Genomic DNA, 15,282 nt, shown 5'->3' on the forward strand with positions numbered 1-15,282 from the left:
AAAAAAGAGTTTGAAGAGACCTGTGCGCAAATATGTTCGAGATAGCGGCATGACCAAACGTTTAAACGCGGTGTTAACTACTATTTTACCGTACTTCTACAAAATTTGTTTTTTTCTAAACAGATTATATTGGGCACTGGGCATGCAATACTGTCATTTAACAAAAGGGTCGGATATTTTATCCTCAATTAGAAGTTAAGAGCATTACAATGTTTCAAAACAAAGGCCTGCGTTTGTAACAATTACTGTAACGACTTGATTACAACAACAACAGCGATAATCTAGCGAACGCACTATAGTCAGTCTGTACGGCTCCGCAATTGATCCCGAGACGTCCACAATTCCCTTGTGACTTCACTTGCCGAATTATCAGGTGCAAAACAACTACAAATGAAGTATTAAAATATTCACAAAACTTCTCGTTACGGTAATTAAATAACGCTTTACAAACGTACCATTTACTATTACGCAAGAGAAAATGGTTGGATATCTTTGCACGAAAAACGTTTCAATCTTTGCATTCTTTGGATGACCGACCCAAGCTATTTACAGCTCAAATCTAATCTACTATTTGTTCAGTTAATTTTAGTGCACACATTTAGGAAAAAACAAATAAACAGAAAAGCCATTACTGACCTTCAAGGATGCATATGTCGCCGGCGTGCCGAACTTGAAATGACCACAAACAAATGAGTTTATAAGCTGTTTAGCATCAATTATCAAAACCCTCTTTTGGTATTAGCGCCCTATCATTGGCGAGGGGGGGGGGGTACTCCCTTTTAAGGGCTTAACGGGGACGTGCGGCCCGATAGGGTACGGTTTTCAGGCTTTTTGTCTTAAACGGGGATTTTCACTCTGTCTCTTAAACGGGGTATCTTGACAGGTCAAACAGGATAGGCAATATGCCTGTAGAGGTGTATCACACTTAGCCACAAGCTGAATTTCACATTCTTCCGTATTGCTGACTTATATTTGCTTACGTTAATTTCGGCATCGATACTTACCTTAATCCAGACACGATTGCAACAAAGCCAGTGAGATACTTGTTTGTCTTAGACAGAGTATCAAAAATTGGCATTCTGTCTTAAACAGGGGGGAAAATTGGAGGTTCGTGACATATTAATAAAACAGGGTCAGGTTTTAGGAGACCGGCCCTTACCTCCCTACCCGAGATTTTATTGAGTACCCTCCCCCCCCCCCTCCCCACGGGTATCAGTGTAGGCCGCATTTTATCGATTAGCCGTGATGACATACGTGGACGACATCTGAAATACCAAATATTCCGATAACATAATCCCTTCATCTGCTATTAGGATATTAGAGGTCAGCTCACCCATTCCGTTAGGATGCAGGTAATTTGGATGCTAAATTGGGAACGCAGAAGTGTTTTGGTTTTGATTTGATATCTATTCAGGGGTGTTCAGTAAAACCCAGTCATATTCTTTCTTTCTGTTTTCATTAATCGCTGTTTGAAGACCCTCGATTGCATTTTCTCGTTAAAAATCTAAATAAAACAGAGCACGTTTTGTTAAACACTACTGCAGGAGGCTAATTCATAACTAAGCTTTGATGAAACCCAAAAGACAGATTGCACTTACAGATAACTCAATAATGAAAACATCGCAATTATTTCCTGGGTTCGGAGCCGAAAATAACTCAACATAATGATACAAATTGGAATCTAAATATCCTCTTATCGAAGCCAGTAATATTTGTGGCTTGTAATTATCAATTGATCGTTTTATTGTTTCATAAGCCGGAAAAGTTCAAGCTTTTCCTCGCCATTAAGTACGCAATATGTCAAATTAAATGCTCACTTCAATTCAAAGTGAACAAGGTTAAAACGACCCTTTGTCCGTTTTTCAAACACAAAGACAAAATCAATCATTTTGGACCAATGACGTGAAGCGCTCGTCTTTAAATTCGGCAGCGTAATGAGCTTACAATCTTACAGATAATTGGGACGTTTATCAGAACAGGGCAGCTCTTGAATGTGAAATTCAACTCGTGTTGTGACATTGAAGATAACAGCTATAATTATAATAGTTCAGGGTTCCAAAGCGTCGTGGTATTACCAAAGGACACACACTTCAAAGCGGTGTTTTGGAAGCGGCGTTGTATTTCGCGTTAAGTTAGAACTTCGCAAAAAACAACTTGTTTCTCATGTTGTGAAGCGCAACTTGAAGGATTCTCAAAACCGCGCCTAAAGTTTTCGCCTGACTCGTCCAATTTATCTCAAGAAAGAAGCGAACAGCTTTGTTTTTATAGCAGAAGTGGCCATCGTCAACTTAGTGCGAGCGACAGAGTTCCGTTTCTCGTCTGGCACACCACGCTTTTTCTCCGACGCAGGAAATTCATTCAAGCTCCCCGAAGGTAAGTAAAACAGTGCTAATTGTCATTTAGAGTCAAATTCAATCCGTTAAAAAACTCGCTGAAGACGTTTTTTATGTAACTCAAAAACACTTATTTCTGTTGAATAACTGTTGACTTAAAATTCTCGTAGTGATCTTTGAAACAACAGTTCGTGGCGTTAGAATTCACTTAAAGAAAGACTCATACAAATATTGGTCACAAAACCCCAAATTATATTAACATGCGTAGACTCAAAAAAAAGGTTTCTTTTAAAATATATTGCTCGTTAGAGTTTTCGTAATAACAAATAGATGGAACACTTTTGTAGAGGTTTATTTTTCGGTCTCGATTCAACTTAAACCGAAGCTGATATTTGTTGTCGTAGCACTTCGATAAACAAGTTTATCTGTGTTCGCAACATCCCACGTTTTGTTTTAAAAACAAGCTTGTGAACACGTTTACAAATCAGCTTTCTTTAGCCAAACGATAAAGTTTGGATTAAGGATTTTCATGAAACGTTTAATGCCGGCCGTATCCGAATCATTAGGCTCCTAACGGGAGGAGGGGAGGGGGAATTGGCTTAAAGATTGATAGTTTCCTCGTAATGCAAATATTGTGGGATGCCGATTTTTCAAACCCTCAATTCACCAAACCTCCCGATCCTAGTAACTCGAACTAAAAGTGGCCGTTTCACTGGATTTGTTTTACTATTAAAGTACAACGCTGCAATTTTACCCTCGATTTTTCGAACTCCGGATTTGTCAAGCCGATTTTCCGTTTCCCTTGAAGGTTAGAAAAATAGGGATGCTGCTTTTCCAACAAAAAAAATGAGAGAAATAAAATATGATCATCAATGCTTTCTTTGCGTCACTTTCAAAAATCGTGCATCAAGCCTGTAACCCCACGTTTTTTTAAAAAAAAAAATGGGTTGCGTAATTATGTCTATGACATCGAGAAGTCTGGAGGAGAACTGATAATGAAAAAGGTTAAATTCATTTAAAGCGAGAATTGACAAACATATTTCACCTGTCCTTCAAAATAACATAATTTTAACTGGAAATGGTATCTGGTTATTATCCAGACAGCGCCGAGACAACTGAAGAACGGCGATTTTTTATTGACAACTGACCTGCATTTAAAAACTTGTGTCAAACGTTTTTACTTACAAAGTAAGCTAAAATGTCTTGAATACCAGTTAGACCTTCCTTCTGGAGAGGGGTGGGGCACTCATCTACATTAAATATATAGGTACATGTATGTGTTTTCCAAAAGTGCATTTGTTTTGAGCTTTTTAAGCTTGCATTTTACCTTTTCTTGTTTTTTGGTCTAAAATAAGGCGCAGAATTAACTAGGTCAAGTCTAAAAAAGGTTCGGATTTTAGGGCTTTTATTTGAAAAAGAGTCGAAAATGGTCTCGGGAACCGCACTATGGCACCCAAGAAAAATGTTCAGAATTTTCTCCTCCCAGGAACCTCTTATTACCTGTAGTGTATTTTACTGTTCGTTTATGAATCACGATCAAATGCTGTACTAAGGGAGTTGAAGGTCGCCTTGGAGGCTTATATATTCAACGCAGTCGCTACCCTAAATTTTGGCGTTTGTCTTTTATCAGTTAGTCCCACCCAGGACTTCGCTGTCATCGATAAAGACGAATAGCAGCTTTAATAATCACATTACAAATACCTCCAAGCATAAATTCTCCATAATCATTACTCTACATTTCTTGTAAGCTAGTTCGGAGAATTTTGTGTTTCATCAACATACTAATCGAATCATTAATCCCCAGCTGATGACTTTCTTTATTCTTGTTTCATGTCTGTTTGACAAGGTATTGATATTTAACGCACAAATTACATATTTGTCAGTCTGTTGGATTAACGTTTTAACCCCACACAGACCATCCCTGTTGATAAAGACGAATTCGTAATATCTTCACGTCAAGTGACACAAATCTTCAATCCCACTCAAACGTATCACTTTCTGTGCCCACGGTTACACTTGGGGGCATTTGGAGCTGGCAGTTCTGCCTGGTGTTGTGTTCTTGGACGGGGCACTAAATTTTCTCAAAGTACACCTGCTTGATCTCCTATTTACATGACACTTTATGCAAGCCACAAGTTCTTCTCAAGGCGATTTGTGTCATTTGACTACGATTACCAGAATCCTTCACTTTTTCTTTTTCTCATGCTAATTATTGCAATTGTCATTAACACCCCTTTGTAGTTTTAAAGTTTAATAATAAAAGAAACACGAAAAGAATTCTGGTAGTTGTTGTCAAATGACGACATCGTGCAAGTGTGCTATTGGGAGAGTATGATGATGTATTTATTAAGAATACTTTCCGGTTTCAACCAAAAAAGTATACCCTGTAATGAAAGCTGGGTTCTGCGTCTGGAAAATATTAGGCGTTTATAGGAACACCGCATAGTGAAAATCTAAACAATCTAAACACAAACAAGCTTTACATTGTCAAATTAAAATAAACATAAAAGGTCTCTGAATATACTCTGATAACAGTTGCAAAAGATAATTCGCAGGAGCATGTTATTGAAGGGTATTTTTCATCTGGGATTTGGCACGACTTAGCTCTGCATATGGTGAAAGAGTATTTTCTAGAAAGATTACTGATTGTTTCAGTTTCAGGTAGCTATATAGGTAGGTAATCTTTATTAATCCACGGAAAAATTCGTCAGCAAAAATATGAAAAATTACAAAACACAGAATTACGAATAAGAGAAAAATGTTTATAAAATAAATTGCTGCTTTCCACGCTGATAACTTGTGTTACGTTGTAGGGAAGACTGTTCCATAAAATGACGCCACGGTAGCTGAAGCTTGTTTTGTAATTATTAATGCGCGGTAATAAAACATTGAGTTTATTCTCAGAGTCCCTTAGGTTGTATGTGGTTTCACGTTTTGAAAATTTCGTACATAAATTGTCTGAAGCCAACCCTTGTAGAGACCTGTAAACTATCGTAGCTCTTTGAATTTGCTGCTGGCGAGCCTTGAGTTTTGAGAGTTTTAGACTTAAGAGCTTTGAGTTTTAGTGTTTTGTTTGTTTATCAGTATTTATTTCACCACACCAATCAATAATAATAAGAACAAAAGAGAAGAAATTTGTAACGAAGTAGATGGCGAGGAAGCTTAAAAAGAAACCATGGGTCTTGTAGTATAAACAGGGTCCCTCTTAACAATAATAACAAGATATAAGATTCTCGAGTCCTGCCACACATGTACAGCGCATCGCGTGAGACCCAAATTCATCGCCTACGTGCGAACTCGCATAAGCTGCTAACATAAGATCCTTTGATAACCCCGAGGGTAAGAACACTTTGCAGCACTTGATTTATCCTTTAATCACCAGCAATATTCAATGATAATGATTGTCTTGTCAAAACAAATGTGAACCGTGATCAAGTGTTAAAAATACAGGTCACGAACAACAGTTTACGTGAGTGATTTTAGTAATTTATTTTTTAGTCGAGTCCTTCTAAAGTCCCTTGGTCGGTTTTTGCCAAGATTATATAAAAATTTCCACAAAATGGCAGTACTGTAACGAGGCCTCGTGTACATAAAGTTTGCGCAACTCTTTGTTATTGGTTATTTTTGAGCCGAGCAATTTTAAACTGATTGTGCCAAAAGCAAAGCTCAGGTTCAATTTTTTTCTTTTTTTATTAAAAAGACACTAAAATGCCGGATGAGTGGGTGAACTGTAACGAGATGTCACGATTTGCACAAATGTAATGTACAAGCTACCTTTAATTGAACGTAACCTTTGAGTTAACAGAAATAAAGAGGTTCTATTGTAGAAAACACCAACGACTAGGAGAAATTTATATTGGAAAGGACTTTTAGCAGGTATAACCAAAAATAGAATGTTAATAAAAAAAAAACTATAAAGTAACAAAGGTGGTCAAGATGGGGGAAGTTTGACATGGATTAGTCATGAACTTCAAAAATTTGGATTTTTGAATATTTGTCATCGACGTTTATATGTATTAGTTCAGGCTCGGACCAAACCAGAAGAATATGCCGAAAACTTTAAATTATCGGATGACGAGTCGAAGGCAGGAGATTTACTTGAGCTCTTGAGTGTTTTTTAGTCCAACTTCCCACATAAACTGCCTAGCTAGACTTAAGTTTAGTGTTTGATGATAAAGAAAGGATTAAAATAACACCTCTACAAAAAAATCAAGTAGAGAGAGAGCCGATGATCACGAATAGAAATTATTTGATTCGGGGAAACACCCAGGGAACGAGTACAACCTTGAAGCCTTCTTTAGTTTTGCTGTTACTTTGTCAGGCAGTCAATATGTGTTTTATCGCATGCATGCGTGAGTCAATAAGCGTTTTCTTATAGAAATTCCATGTCTCCAGTCAGCGCTTTGATTACATTTGTTTAACGCATGTCATTAGCAAAAGCATATTCCAAGCAAGATTTAAATAACTATATATCCTAATTTTTTTTTCGCTTCTTTATTCCTGAGGAATAAATTTTGCAAAAAGCCTAATAAAAACAAGCTGGCTAAATTATATTAAAATCTTAACCCTGGAAATGTGTAGGACGGAGGATTTGAAAGTACATGTAAAACATTCCCTGAGGCTCAAGTTTACGAAAAACTACACTTCCTTTCGTGTTTGCTTCAGGCTATGTTTAGTCACGCGCCCCCTTAGTCCAGAGGGTGGTAAAGGGAGAGGGTCTAGATCACGTTTCACGAAAAATAAAAATGGCCTTTTACGGATCACGAAAAACGGTTTACTGGCCTCTTTCTATTTCTTACTTGATATTCGGCAATATCCAGTCTAAGTGTATTTTAACGAATACGGCATGCAGACGCCTTCATTTTGCATTAGCGAGAAAATATATCACCAATTTGAAAAACGTACGAAGAATTAATCTACATTATGATATTAATCTACTTATTAATTGTTTCGACTGTTTCCTTTCCTAAGTTAATGAAAAGCAATATATTATATAATTGTAAAATCGTTAGTTTAACCCCTAAAAAACATTTTTCACTTCATAGGCACTTAAATAATTTGTTCGATATTGCACATATTATTTGTCTGTTTGATACCAACGTTAAGTGAATGAATGGCTTTACATATGAAATATAAAATAAAAAAATATATGGACAGCTTGATTCTGCGGAATAAGTTAAACCATATTCAACTTTCCGTAGACGCAAGCCGTTTATACTATCTCTATTTTATTCTACACACCTAAAACCATTAAAATTCGCGCCCCTAAAAGTACATAAAATAACGTGACAGTTGTGACAGTGGAAACAAAGGCTAAGTACGTGTTCCTGCCCCACTATTTCCCAGTTAAAAGAAAATGAAAAGAAGGAAAAGAAGATGATGATGATCCTTTAGAATTTTGTGGCTTAATGGAACATTTGTCATTAAATAACCGAATTCCGTCGTATTTTTATTGCCAGAAGACAAAACGTGCTCCATTGCTAACTAATTGAAAGCGAGATTTGTTTTTATTCTGTATCATATGCATTAGCTTTATATAAATTATGTACAAAAATTGAAGTTGACTTAAGTCACTTACTTTAATTTGTAGTGCTATTTAAAGAAAACAGCAGATGGTATTTGCTTTATCTGATTTATGAGACGTGAGTTCGTACGAATTGCTTCGAGTCGAATTTGACCATCGAGGTTGATTTCGCTGCTTAACAGCACTTAAAATTTTTCCTCAAAAGCTTTTGTTTTCAAGTGTGAGTATATTGTAGTCTCTCCCTCTCTCTTTATCTGCTTTCTCGGTCTCTTCTAATTTTGTAAATTCGTTTTCTGTTTGATTTAGACTGACCATACAGAAGAATTCGACGTTAATACGACAATGGTTAAAAACTCTTCATTGAGCAACAGCTCTATTTCTGATGGCAACGAAACTGGATTTGCACCAACAAATATATCCAGTGAAGGTAAGGTTAGTTCGTACGTAGTTATCAAAGTCAAAAATTCTGACAAAAAAAGTAACTTCTGACGATTGAGAGATATGTGAACGAATTAGTCAAAAATAATATTCTGTCAGCACGATGTAGAGGTCCGCGTGTGTCAAAGGATGTTTAAAGAACCATTTTAACGTTTGGCGGGTGGCTTTGTCGTGTTCGCCCCTTTTTTCGCTTTAGTCAGTTCTAGTTTCGATAGATCGTCTGATAGTTGTTCTAAATTTTACCCTTTTCTTGGAGTCTAGTCTCGTGTGGCTGCATTAAATGAGGAAGACATTTCCACATTTTTTGGCCACATCTAAAGGGCGGTTTTTCGTAACTAGCGTTATACACTGGTTCTAAGACTTAGAACCAATACCTGTAATTTTCAAGAATACAGGTTAGTAAGATACATTCTGCACTGCACCAGATGACTTACTGATTCGTCATCAATAAACGTTTCAAATTCACATTCTCAAGCCATCATTATTTCAATACGTAATCAATATTTTAAGTCCGAACTTGGTCATAAGATAAAACAAAAAATCGACCTTTCAACACAAGATTAAGCAAACAATAAAGTTACCTACAATGGAAGCTGTCGTTGATCTGAAATAATTTTCGGTAGCTGAAGCGAAACGCCCTACCATTTCATTTTGTTTTCTCTTCGGCTGTTCGAAGGTGAAGGGTACTTTTCTAATTACCTTTGAGTTAGTCAATCAGGGCGCGCAAAAAGTACTATTCCCCTGTGTGGTATATACTAATACCAAATATTTGCCCACTGCAGGTAGCAAATACAATGGAATGTATAATTATTTCGACCCTGCTGTGGATGTCCCACCAATTGTCCTGGCGGTTTTGATTGTGACTGTAAATAGTTTGGTTTTGTTTTTGATGGCGAGGAAAAAATATCTTCGATCTATCACCAATCTGCTGCTGTGTAGCCTGGCCGTGTCCGACCTGCTTACAGGCCTGGTTGCTGTGCCGACGTTTATCACGTGTCAAGTCGTTCGCACAAGGGCGCCTTGTCTCGCGGAAGAAGAGATGTCACGCTTCATTTCTGCATCGATCGTGTGTCATCTGATGGCTGTTACTATCGACAGGTACGTAAGTAGAAGATTCTCGTGTCTTCAAAAGGTAAAGTCTGCGTTCGATCGAGCCCATCTTATCCCAATTTCCGTAGCATTAGGCGACTAGCAGTATTTTAACTCCTCCCTGGATGGGATGCTAGTCCATCGCAGGGTTACCCCCCTTAGCATCAAATTCGCCGGTACCCATTTATAGCACCTGGGTAGAGGGAGGGTAGGGTAGGGCTCGAACCTTTTTACAGGTAGGCAACAGCGCCTCCCCTCGTGTCTTCATAGAGGCCCTGTTACGGGTTTTCGGGATAAGGGATAACAGGAAAAATAATTTTAGGGATAAGGGATAACGGGAAAAATAGTTAAGGGATAAGGGATAACAGGATTAGTTTAAGGGATAATTGAAAACAAGCTCTGTGACGTCCGGGCTCTGTTAGCACACTCAACTTGTCTTTTTTACACTTTTGCTTGAATTTTTTTACACCCTTGATCGGTTATCGGTCGTAACGAGACAGTTTAAGCAACACTTTGAACCCAAGAGCACCGCTTTTGTCGCGGACATGCCTGGGCTGAGAGAGCACATTGAATTCCTTGATTTCGGGCTGCCTCGTACAGAAGTGGTCGATGTTTCCTTAGGTCGTCCCCTTTTTTCTTCGTTTACCATCATTCGACCCCCCTCCCCCAATTCCCCCACTCCCTCCCCCCCCCAAAAAAAATCTCATGGACGCTGGCAGATCGCAAAGAAGCGTTGATGGTTCATCTTTTTTTCACGTTCCTCAGCTGAGGTTAACCACGACATCGAAACATAGGTCATAAAATATTTTTTTCCGGTCCGTGGCTTCTTCACAAGTTGTAGAATTGACAAAATTAATGTTTGGGAAAAAAATTAAACTCAAACATTTCTTACCAATTTTGTCAAGTGCAGATGCAGCTGAAAAGGTACACTATGCGGTCAGCATATGAAGGTCAATGTAAATCTCCAGAGCATGGAGAAACATTGACTGACCTTTTTGTGCAAAATAACCTCTTTATCGACAAAAGCTGGTCACTAATCGATAGCACGTATTGATGGCTGTCTAGGTATTTTGCAGACAATCGGTAAGAATTCACCATCAAACTACAAAAGAAGACCATTATTTCTTATTTCGCTTACAGCACGGCTTGTGCTCAAACGACAAGAATTCAATATTGAAAAACAAAAGGTTCTTTTCTTTTACTTTCAAATACCGTGAATATTCAAATACCGTGAAAACGTCTTTTTTCACTTTTGATAAAATTAGAAATACGATTTTACTTTTCTGTACGGTGATAACTCCACCAGACATACTTTTAGGGATAACGCTGGTGATACTTTAAGGGATAAGGGATAACTGTGCTCCGAATTAAAGGGATAAGGGATAACTGAACCCCCCCCCCCCCCCCTAACATGGCCTCTTCATACGTTAGTTAATTTGGACATGTATTTGATCAGTTTTATGATAAATACAGCATGACAAGCCTACGCGACAAAAGGAAATTGTGGTCTAGGAACTCACTGGAATTTTTCATATCAGCGTAGAAGAAGTCCACAAGTTTGTTGTTTTTGCGATATCATTTTCCGTAGCCTCTCTTTCACTGGTACGTGGCCTTAATTTTGGACACGTTGTTTCTACATATCTGAAGAACTGTCCGTAATGGGGAGGTGGTGTCCGTTTTATAGCTGTCCGTAAGTAGAGATTCGACTGTAATAAGTAAATATGCCTGCATTTTATTTCAGATACCTGGCTATTATCCACCCTCTCCGCTATTCATCACTAGTGAGGAAATCCAGGTGCATTGTGGTTATCCTCCTTATATGGTCATTGTCAGTGGTTGCGTCACTGGTACAGTTGACCTGGCTCGACCCAGTCAACCACGACCCACACGAGCGAGATTTAGCCGACGATTTCAAAAAGAAGGAACTCATTTACGACATCGTCTTTCTGACCTTGTTCTTCTTCGTTCCGATGGCTTTCATGTTTTTCTCTTATTCGAGAATCATCTTTGAAATTATCCGACAGAGTCGCAACATCAGACGGCAAAGTATCTCCATTCCACAGCCCAGAAGAGGCAGAAGTCGCTATGAATGGAAAGCTGTTGCAATCCTTGCCGCCATGATGCTTGTGTACATAATCTGCTGGCTCCCATATTTTGGTCTTCGTAGATTCAATATCCCGGAGCTGCCGATACCTTTAATATATGTCATCATCTGGTTGAGATACCTAGCATCGCTTTTGAACCCGTGCATGTACATATTTGGCAAACAAGACTTCCGTAAAGCCCTCTATGAACATGTGCTCGCAATAAAACTGGAGCTCAATCTCACTTCCACTTCAAAGTCCACCATTTTGAAAGCCACTTTAGCGACATCGGGCGGCAAAGGGGACAAAATTCGAATGAAGTCCTTTGCCAGAATCAGTAGCAGGAAAATAAGAAGCTCTTGTAACAGAGTATCTTAGACTTTTTAAAGTCAGTTAAGTTTTCTCTAGCCGATTGAACAATAAACCGTGTTGAATATCAACAGCCAGTGACCATTTATAAAAAAGACAACATGGTCGCGCACTTTCATTGGTCAGAAATCGTGATCAAACCGGCGCAAGGTGTCAAACAGTAAAAACAGTTGTGATATACAGGGCGATACTTATACCTAATCGTACCTTTTTGGTACGCTTCGGTAGCATATCAGGCGAGTTTGGTTGAGCCATGATTTGTATTTTGGCGAGCTTGGTTGAGCCAAAATACCCATAGCGAGACCAAACGAGCCTGATATGCAGCCAAGCGTACCAAAAAGGTACGATTAGGTATTTACCGTACCCAAATTCAGCTAAAAATCCGGCTATATTTATCGCTCTGTTGAAGCCGTGCTTGCAAGGTACATACTGCAAATTGTGTTGACTTGGTCTTCAACACTTTTACAAGTTTTTCTTCTGCCTTTTTTTCCACTCGTTTGTTTAGAGTTTCATTCTCTAAATTTTAAAAATCAAAATTAAGCGAAAAAATTGGAAATTCTGACTCCATGTTTTCAGACTGAATGTCTCAGTACTCTTCGGCAAACGTCGCGCAATTCACGAGCGCGCTCAAGTTAAGTTTCGGCGGGAAAGTTATGTTTCATTGGTAAAACCTCTTTTCAAATCATCGTACAGTAACACTTCTTTATTTCAAAGTGACCGTGCTATGGTGGCATATCAAGTCAGTGACTTGATATCGTAGGATATCAGGACAGTAGATCGCGCTTCTGATTGGCTACTAGCGAATTTGGGTACGGTAATCATGCATAGTATCCCTCTAAGATAATGGTTTTAACTATTACTTTGAGTGATCTAAATAATAGTACTCTTTCAGCCCCAAAGGTGACTGTCATCTTATTTCTTTCTGAAAAATCAATATGCCATAAAGCTATAAGATAAATTATCGGAATTGTTCCCCAAGTAGAAATGCCCACCCTTGACACATCACCATATTCTCCTAATTAGTGAGAGAACGGGAGAATATTAAGACCAGTAATCAAAATTTGCATTGGTCACAGTCAGGGTGTTATAACTGTTAATGTTCCAAATAGGTTGTAGAGTACTTGAAGAGAAGCTACTCAAAGAATTATAGTTGAGCATTCGAGTAATCTGTATGTATAATCTGTGGAGGAAATTGAAACCTGAAGCTATCTGTTTCAAAACTTATCTGTAGCTAATTCGTTGTGGATTGTCTAATGGAGCTTTAAAATGGAAACAAGGAGGTTACCAGTTTTTTGTCGTACCTTGTCAGTAGAGTTAAAAATGTGTGTTTGGGGGCGCTAAGGGAAGGACCATTAACTTTTTGGAGGGTGGGGGATTAAACTTTTTTCAAGACAAAAAAATGTTTTCAATGTCGCTGTCTGGGCAAACAATTTTTTCCGGCTGCATCTTCTTACAGATAATGTTTATTTGGGCATTTTCCTTTTGCAAGCAATTTTTTTCAGGATTTTTGATTTCCCCCCCCCCCCCACCCCTCCAAATAAAAATGGTCCGTCCCTAAGGGTAACCCGGGGTGACTCCATATGAAAGGGATCGGGATGCTCGTCGGAAAACCAAACTGGGCGTGGCTCAAGCTTTTTTTGACCTAAAAAGATACCATGTTTTATGCATGATCGGTCTAGTCCGCCAACACAGCCGAGTATGAAGGCGTTTTTTTCTTTATTTTTTCATTTGTAAACCTAAACGAGACCTTGATGGCTAAAAATAAAAATATAAGCGTTTTTTTCCTAAACACCCAAAGTGAGACAAAAATCTGTAATTTACACCCCTAAGCGAGACGACGAGCATCTCCGTCCCTTTCATATGGGAGTTCCCCATATGGGGGACATAATGCTATTAAACATTCCCCCCCCCCCCATATTTGCGGTGTTTAATGCTAGTCCATCCTCGTTCCCAGGGCTTTTCCCTTGGTAATTTTTTCTCCACAAAAACCAAGGGGTTTGTTTTGTATGAGTACCTCTTAGGTTAAAAAAATAACCTTTGCCCACCCTCACAAAATGACATTCGGAGGACCGTTTAAAAAGTACTAGTGCATGGCAATCAACACGAATGATATAAACCTCTAGCTAGGGACTAAAGTTATGTTTGTAAATAGTTCATTGTAATATTTTCAAAGCTGTAAAAAATTTAAAGATTTTCTTCGTATTTGCAATACAATAGAGTGTGACTTTTGTTATATTTTGTCTTTTGTCTCACTAGCTCCCCAAAGCGGTTCTCATCCCCGCTCTCCCCTCCCGCACCCGGAAATAAGCCCACCCGAGAAAAAAATCCGTTCAACCCAAATAAAATAAAGAAATACAAAAAATTAACCGTCGTGGTACAGGTTCTCCCAAATACGGAGGATTTGGTTTTGTCCGGTTGTTGTTTTGCAGAGGACGGCCAAGAAATGAAGCCAACTAGCAATTGAGTTATTCAAGTAGATTTATAAAATAGAATTAGAGTTAACGACTTCCAAAATCCTGAATTTAAGATTTTTAAAGGGGAAAATTCAAAATCTTGAATTCAGAATTTTAGAAGCTGTACGCCAACTCCACGCAATAACTCTATACAAATAACTCTAAAAATAGTTGCTCCCCCCCCCCCCCCAAAAGAAATGTATCAAGATTTTAAAAGCATTTTAAACGGAAATCGTTCTGCTCATTAAACCTTTTGTTTGGTAACGTCCTCGTTAGTGTTCCCGTCGCAGTTTCCTTATAAGCTGCCTATAATATGTTTAATAGGCCAAGTAAAAAAAACAAATGTTTCTCTTCCGGATTTCTATTAAAAAAGAGAGCGGGCGGGCGCTTTTTTGTTATTAATTATTTTTATCCTCCATCATCAAATTCTCCAGAAGCGAATTTGCAAAATAAATCCTGAAACTTGACCTGTCCAGTACGGACCTAGCGTGCCTAGAATGACTTTGAGAACGAGCAATAGAAAAATAGAAAAGAAAAAGAAAAAGCTTACTAGTTTTAACTAGTAATCTCTTTTATAGGAGGTACTTAAGTGATATTGATGTTAGTAATTATTGCGGCTTAACTTAACCATGTTTCAACTAAGGACCTTTATCAGGTATTTATATTAGCTTATCGATAATAATACATGTAAATTGGCTTTCTTGGCTACACAAGTTTCGAGCAGGAATTGAAAATACCAGTGAAAAATATAGCAACGACACATTAGTGAGGTAAGCATTGTACTCAACACCGAGAATCTTTTTGAGGCGACAACTTTCGCTTTTGTATATGTTGGATCTTACATATTTCGCGCCCTTTGGGGTCCCTTTGGAGTTCGGATTACATCACGTAGTTATCATTAGCATTTTTGTTTTCACTTTTATATTTAAATTTTCGGCGTCGTTCAGTCAGTTTCCATCATAGTGTTCTATGAATTGTATTACCGCAGATTT

The 15,282-nt window shown here is 38.2% G+C and overlaps 1 protein-coding gene across 2 annotated transcripts; it reads left to right on the plus strand.

Moving 5' to 3' along the window:
* Positions 1–2,082: 2,082 nt before the first annotated feature.
* On the plus strand, positions 2,083–12,023 carry LOC144628141 (histamine H2 receptor-like). 2 transcript variants are annotated; one of them, XM_078486199.1, is made up of 4 exons: positions 2,083–2,373; positions 8,164–8,284; positions 9,078–9,393; positions 11,126–12,023. In XM_078486199.1, the coding sequence occupies exons 2-4, from the start codon at positions 8,200–8,202 to the stop codon at positions 11,844–11,846; spliced, it is 1,122 nt and encodes a 373-aa protein (XP_078342325.1). In that variant the 5' UTR covers positions 2,083–2,373; positions 8,164–8,199; the 3' UTR covers positions 11,847–12,023. The 2 variants fall into 2 exon arrangements, with proteins under 2 accessions (XP_078342325.1, XP_078342326.1); XM_078486200.1 differs by lacking the exon at positions 2,083–2,373 and adding an exon at positions 7,994–8,077.
* The last annotated feature ends 3,259 nt before the right edge of the window (positions 12,024–15,282 follow it).

Source organism: Oculina patagonica, chromosome 10 (genome assembly GCF_052425735.1).
Source record: "Oculina patagonica isolate OP01 chromosome 10, crgOcupat, whole genome shotgun sequence".
Classification (NCBI taxonomy): Eukaryota; Metazoa; Cnidaria; class Anthozoa; order Scleractinia; family Oculinidae; genus Oculina; species Oculina patagonica.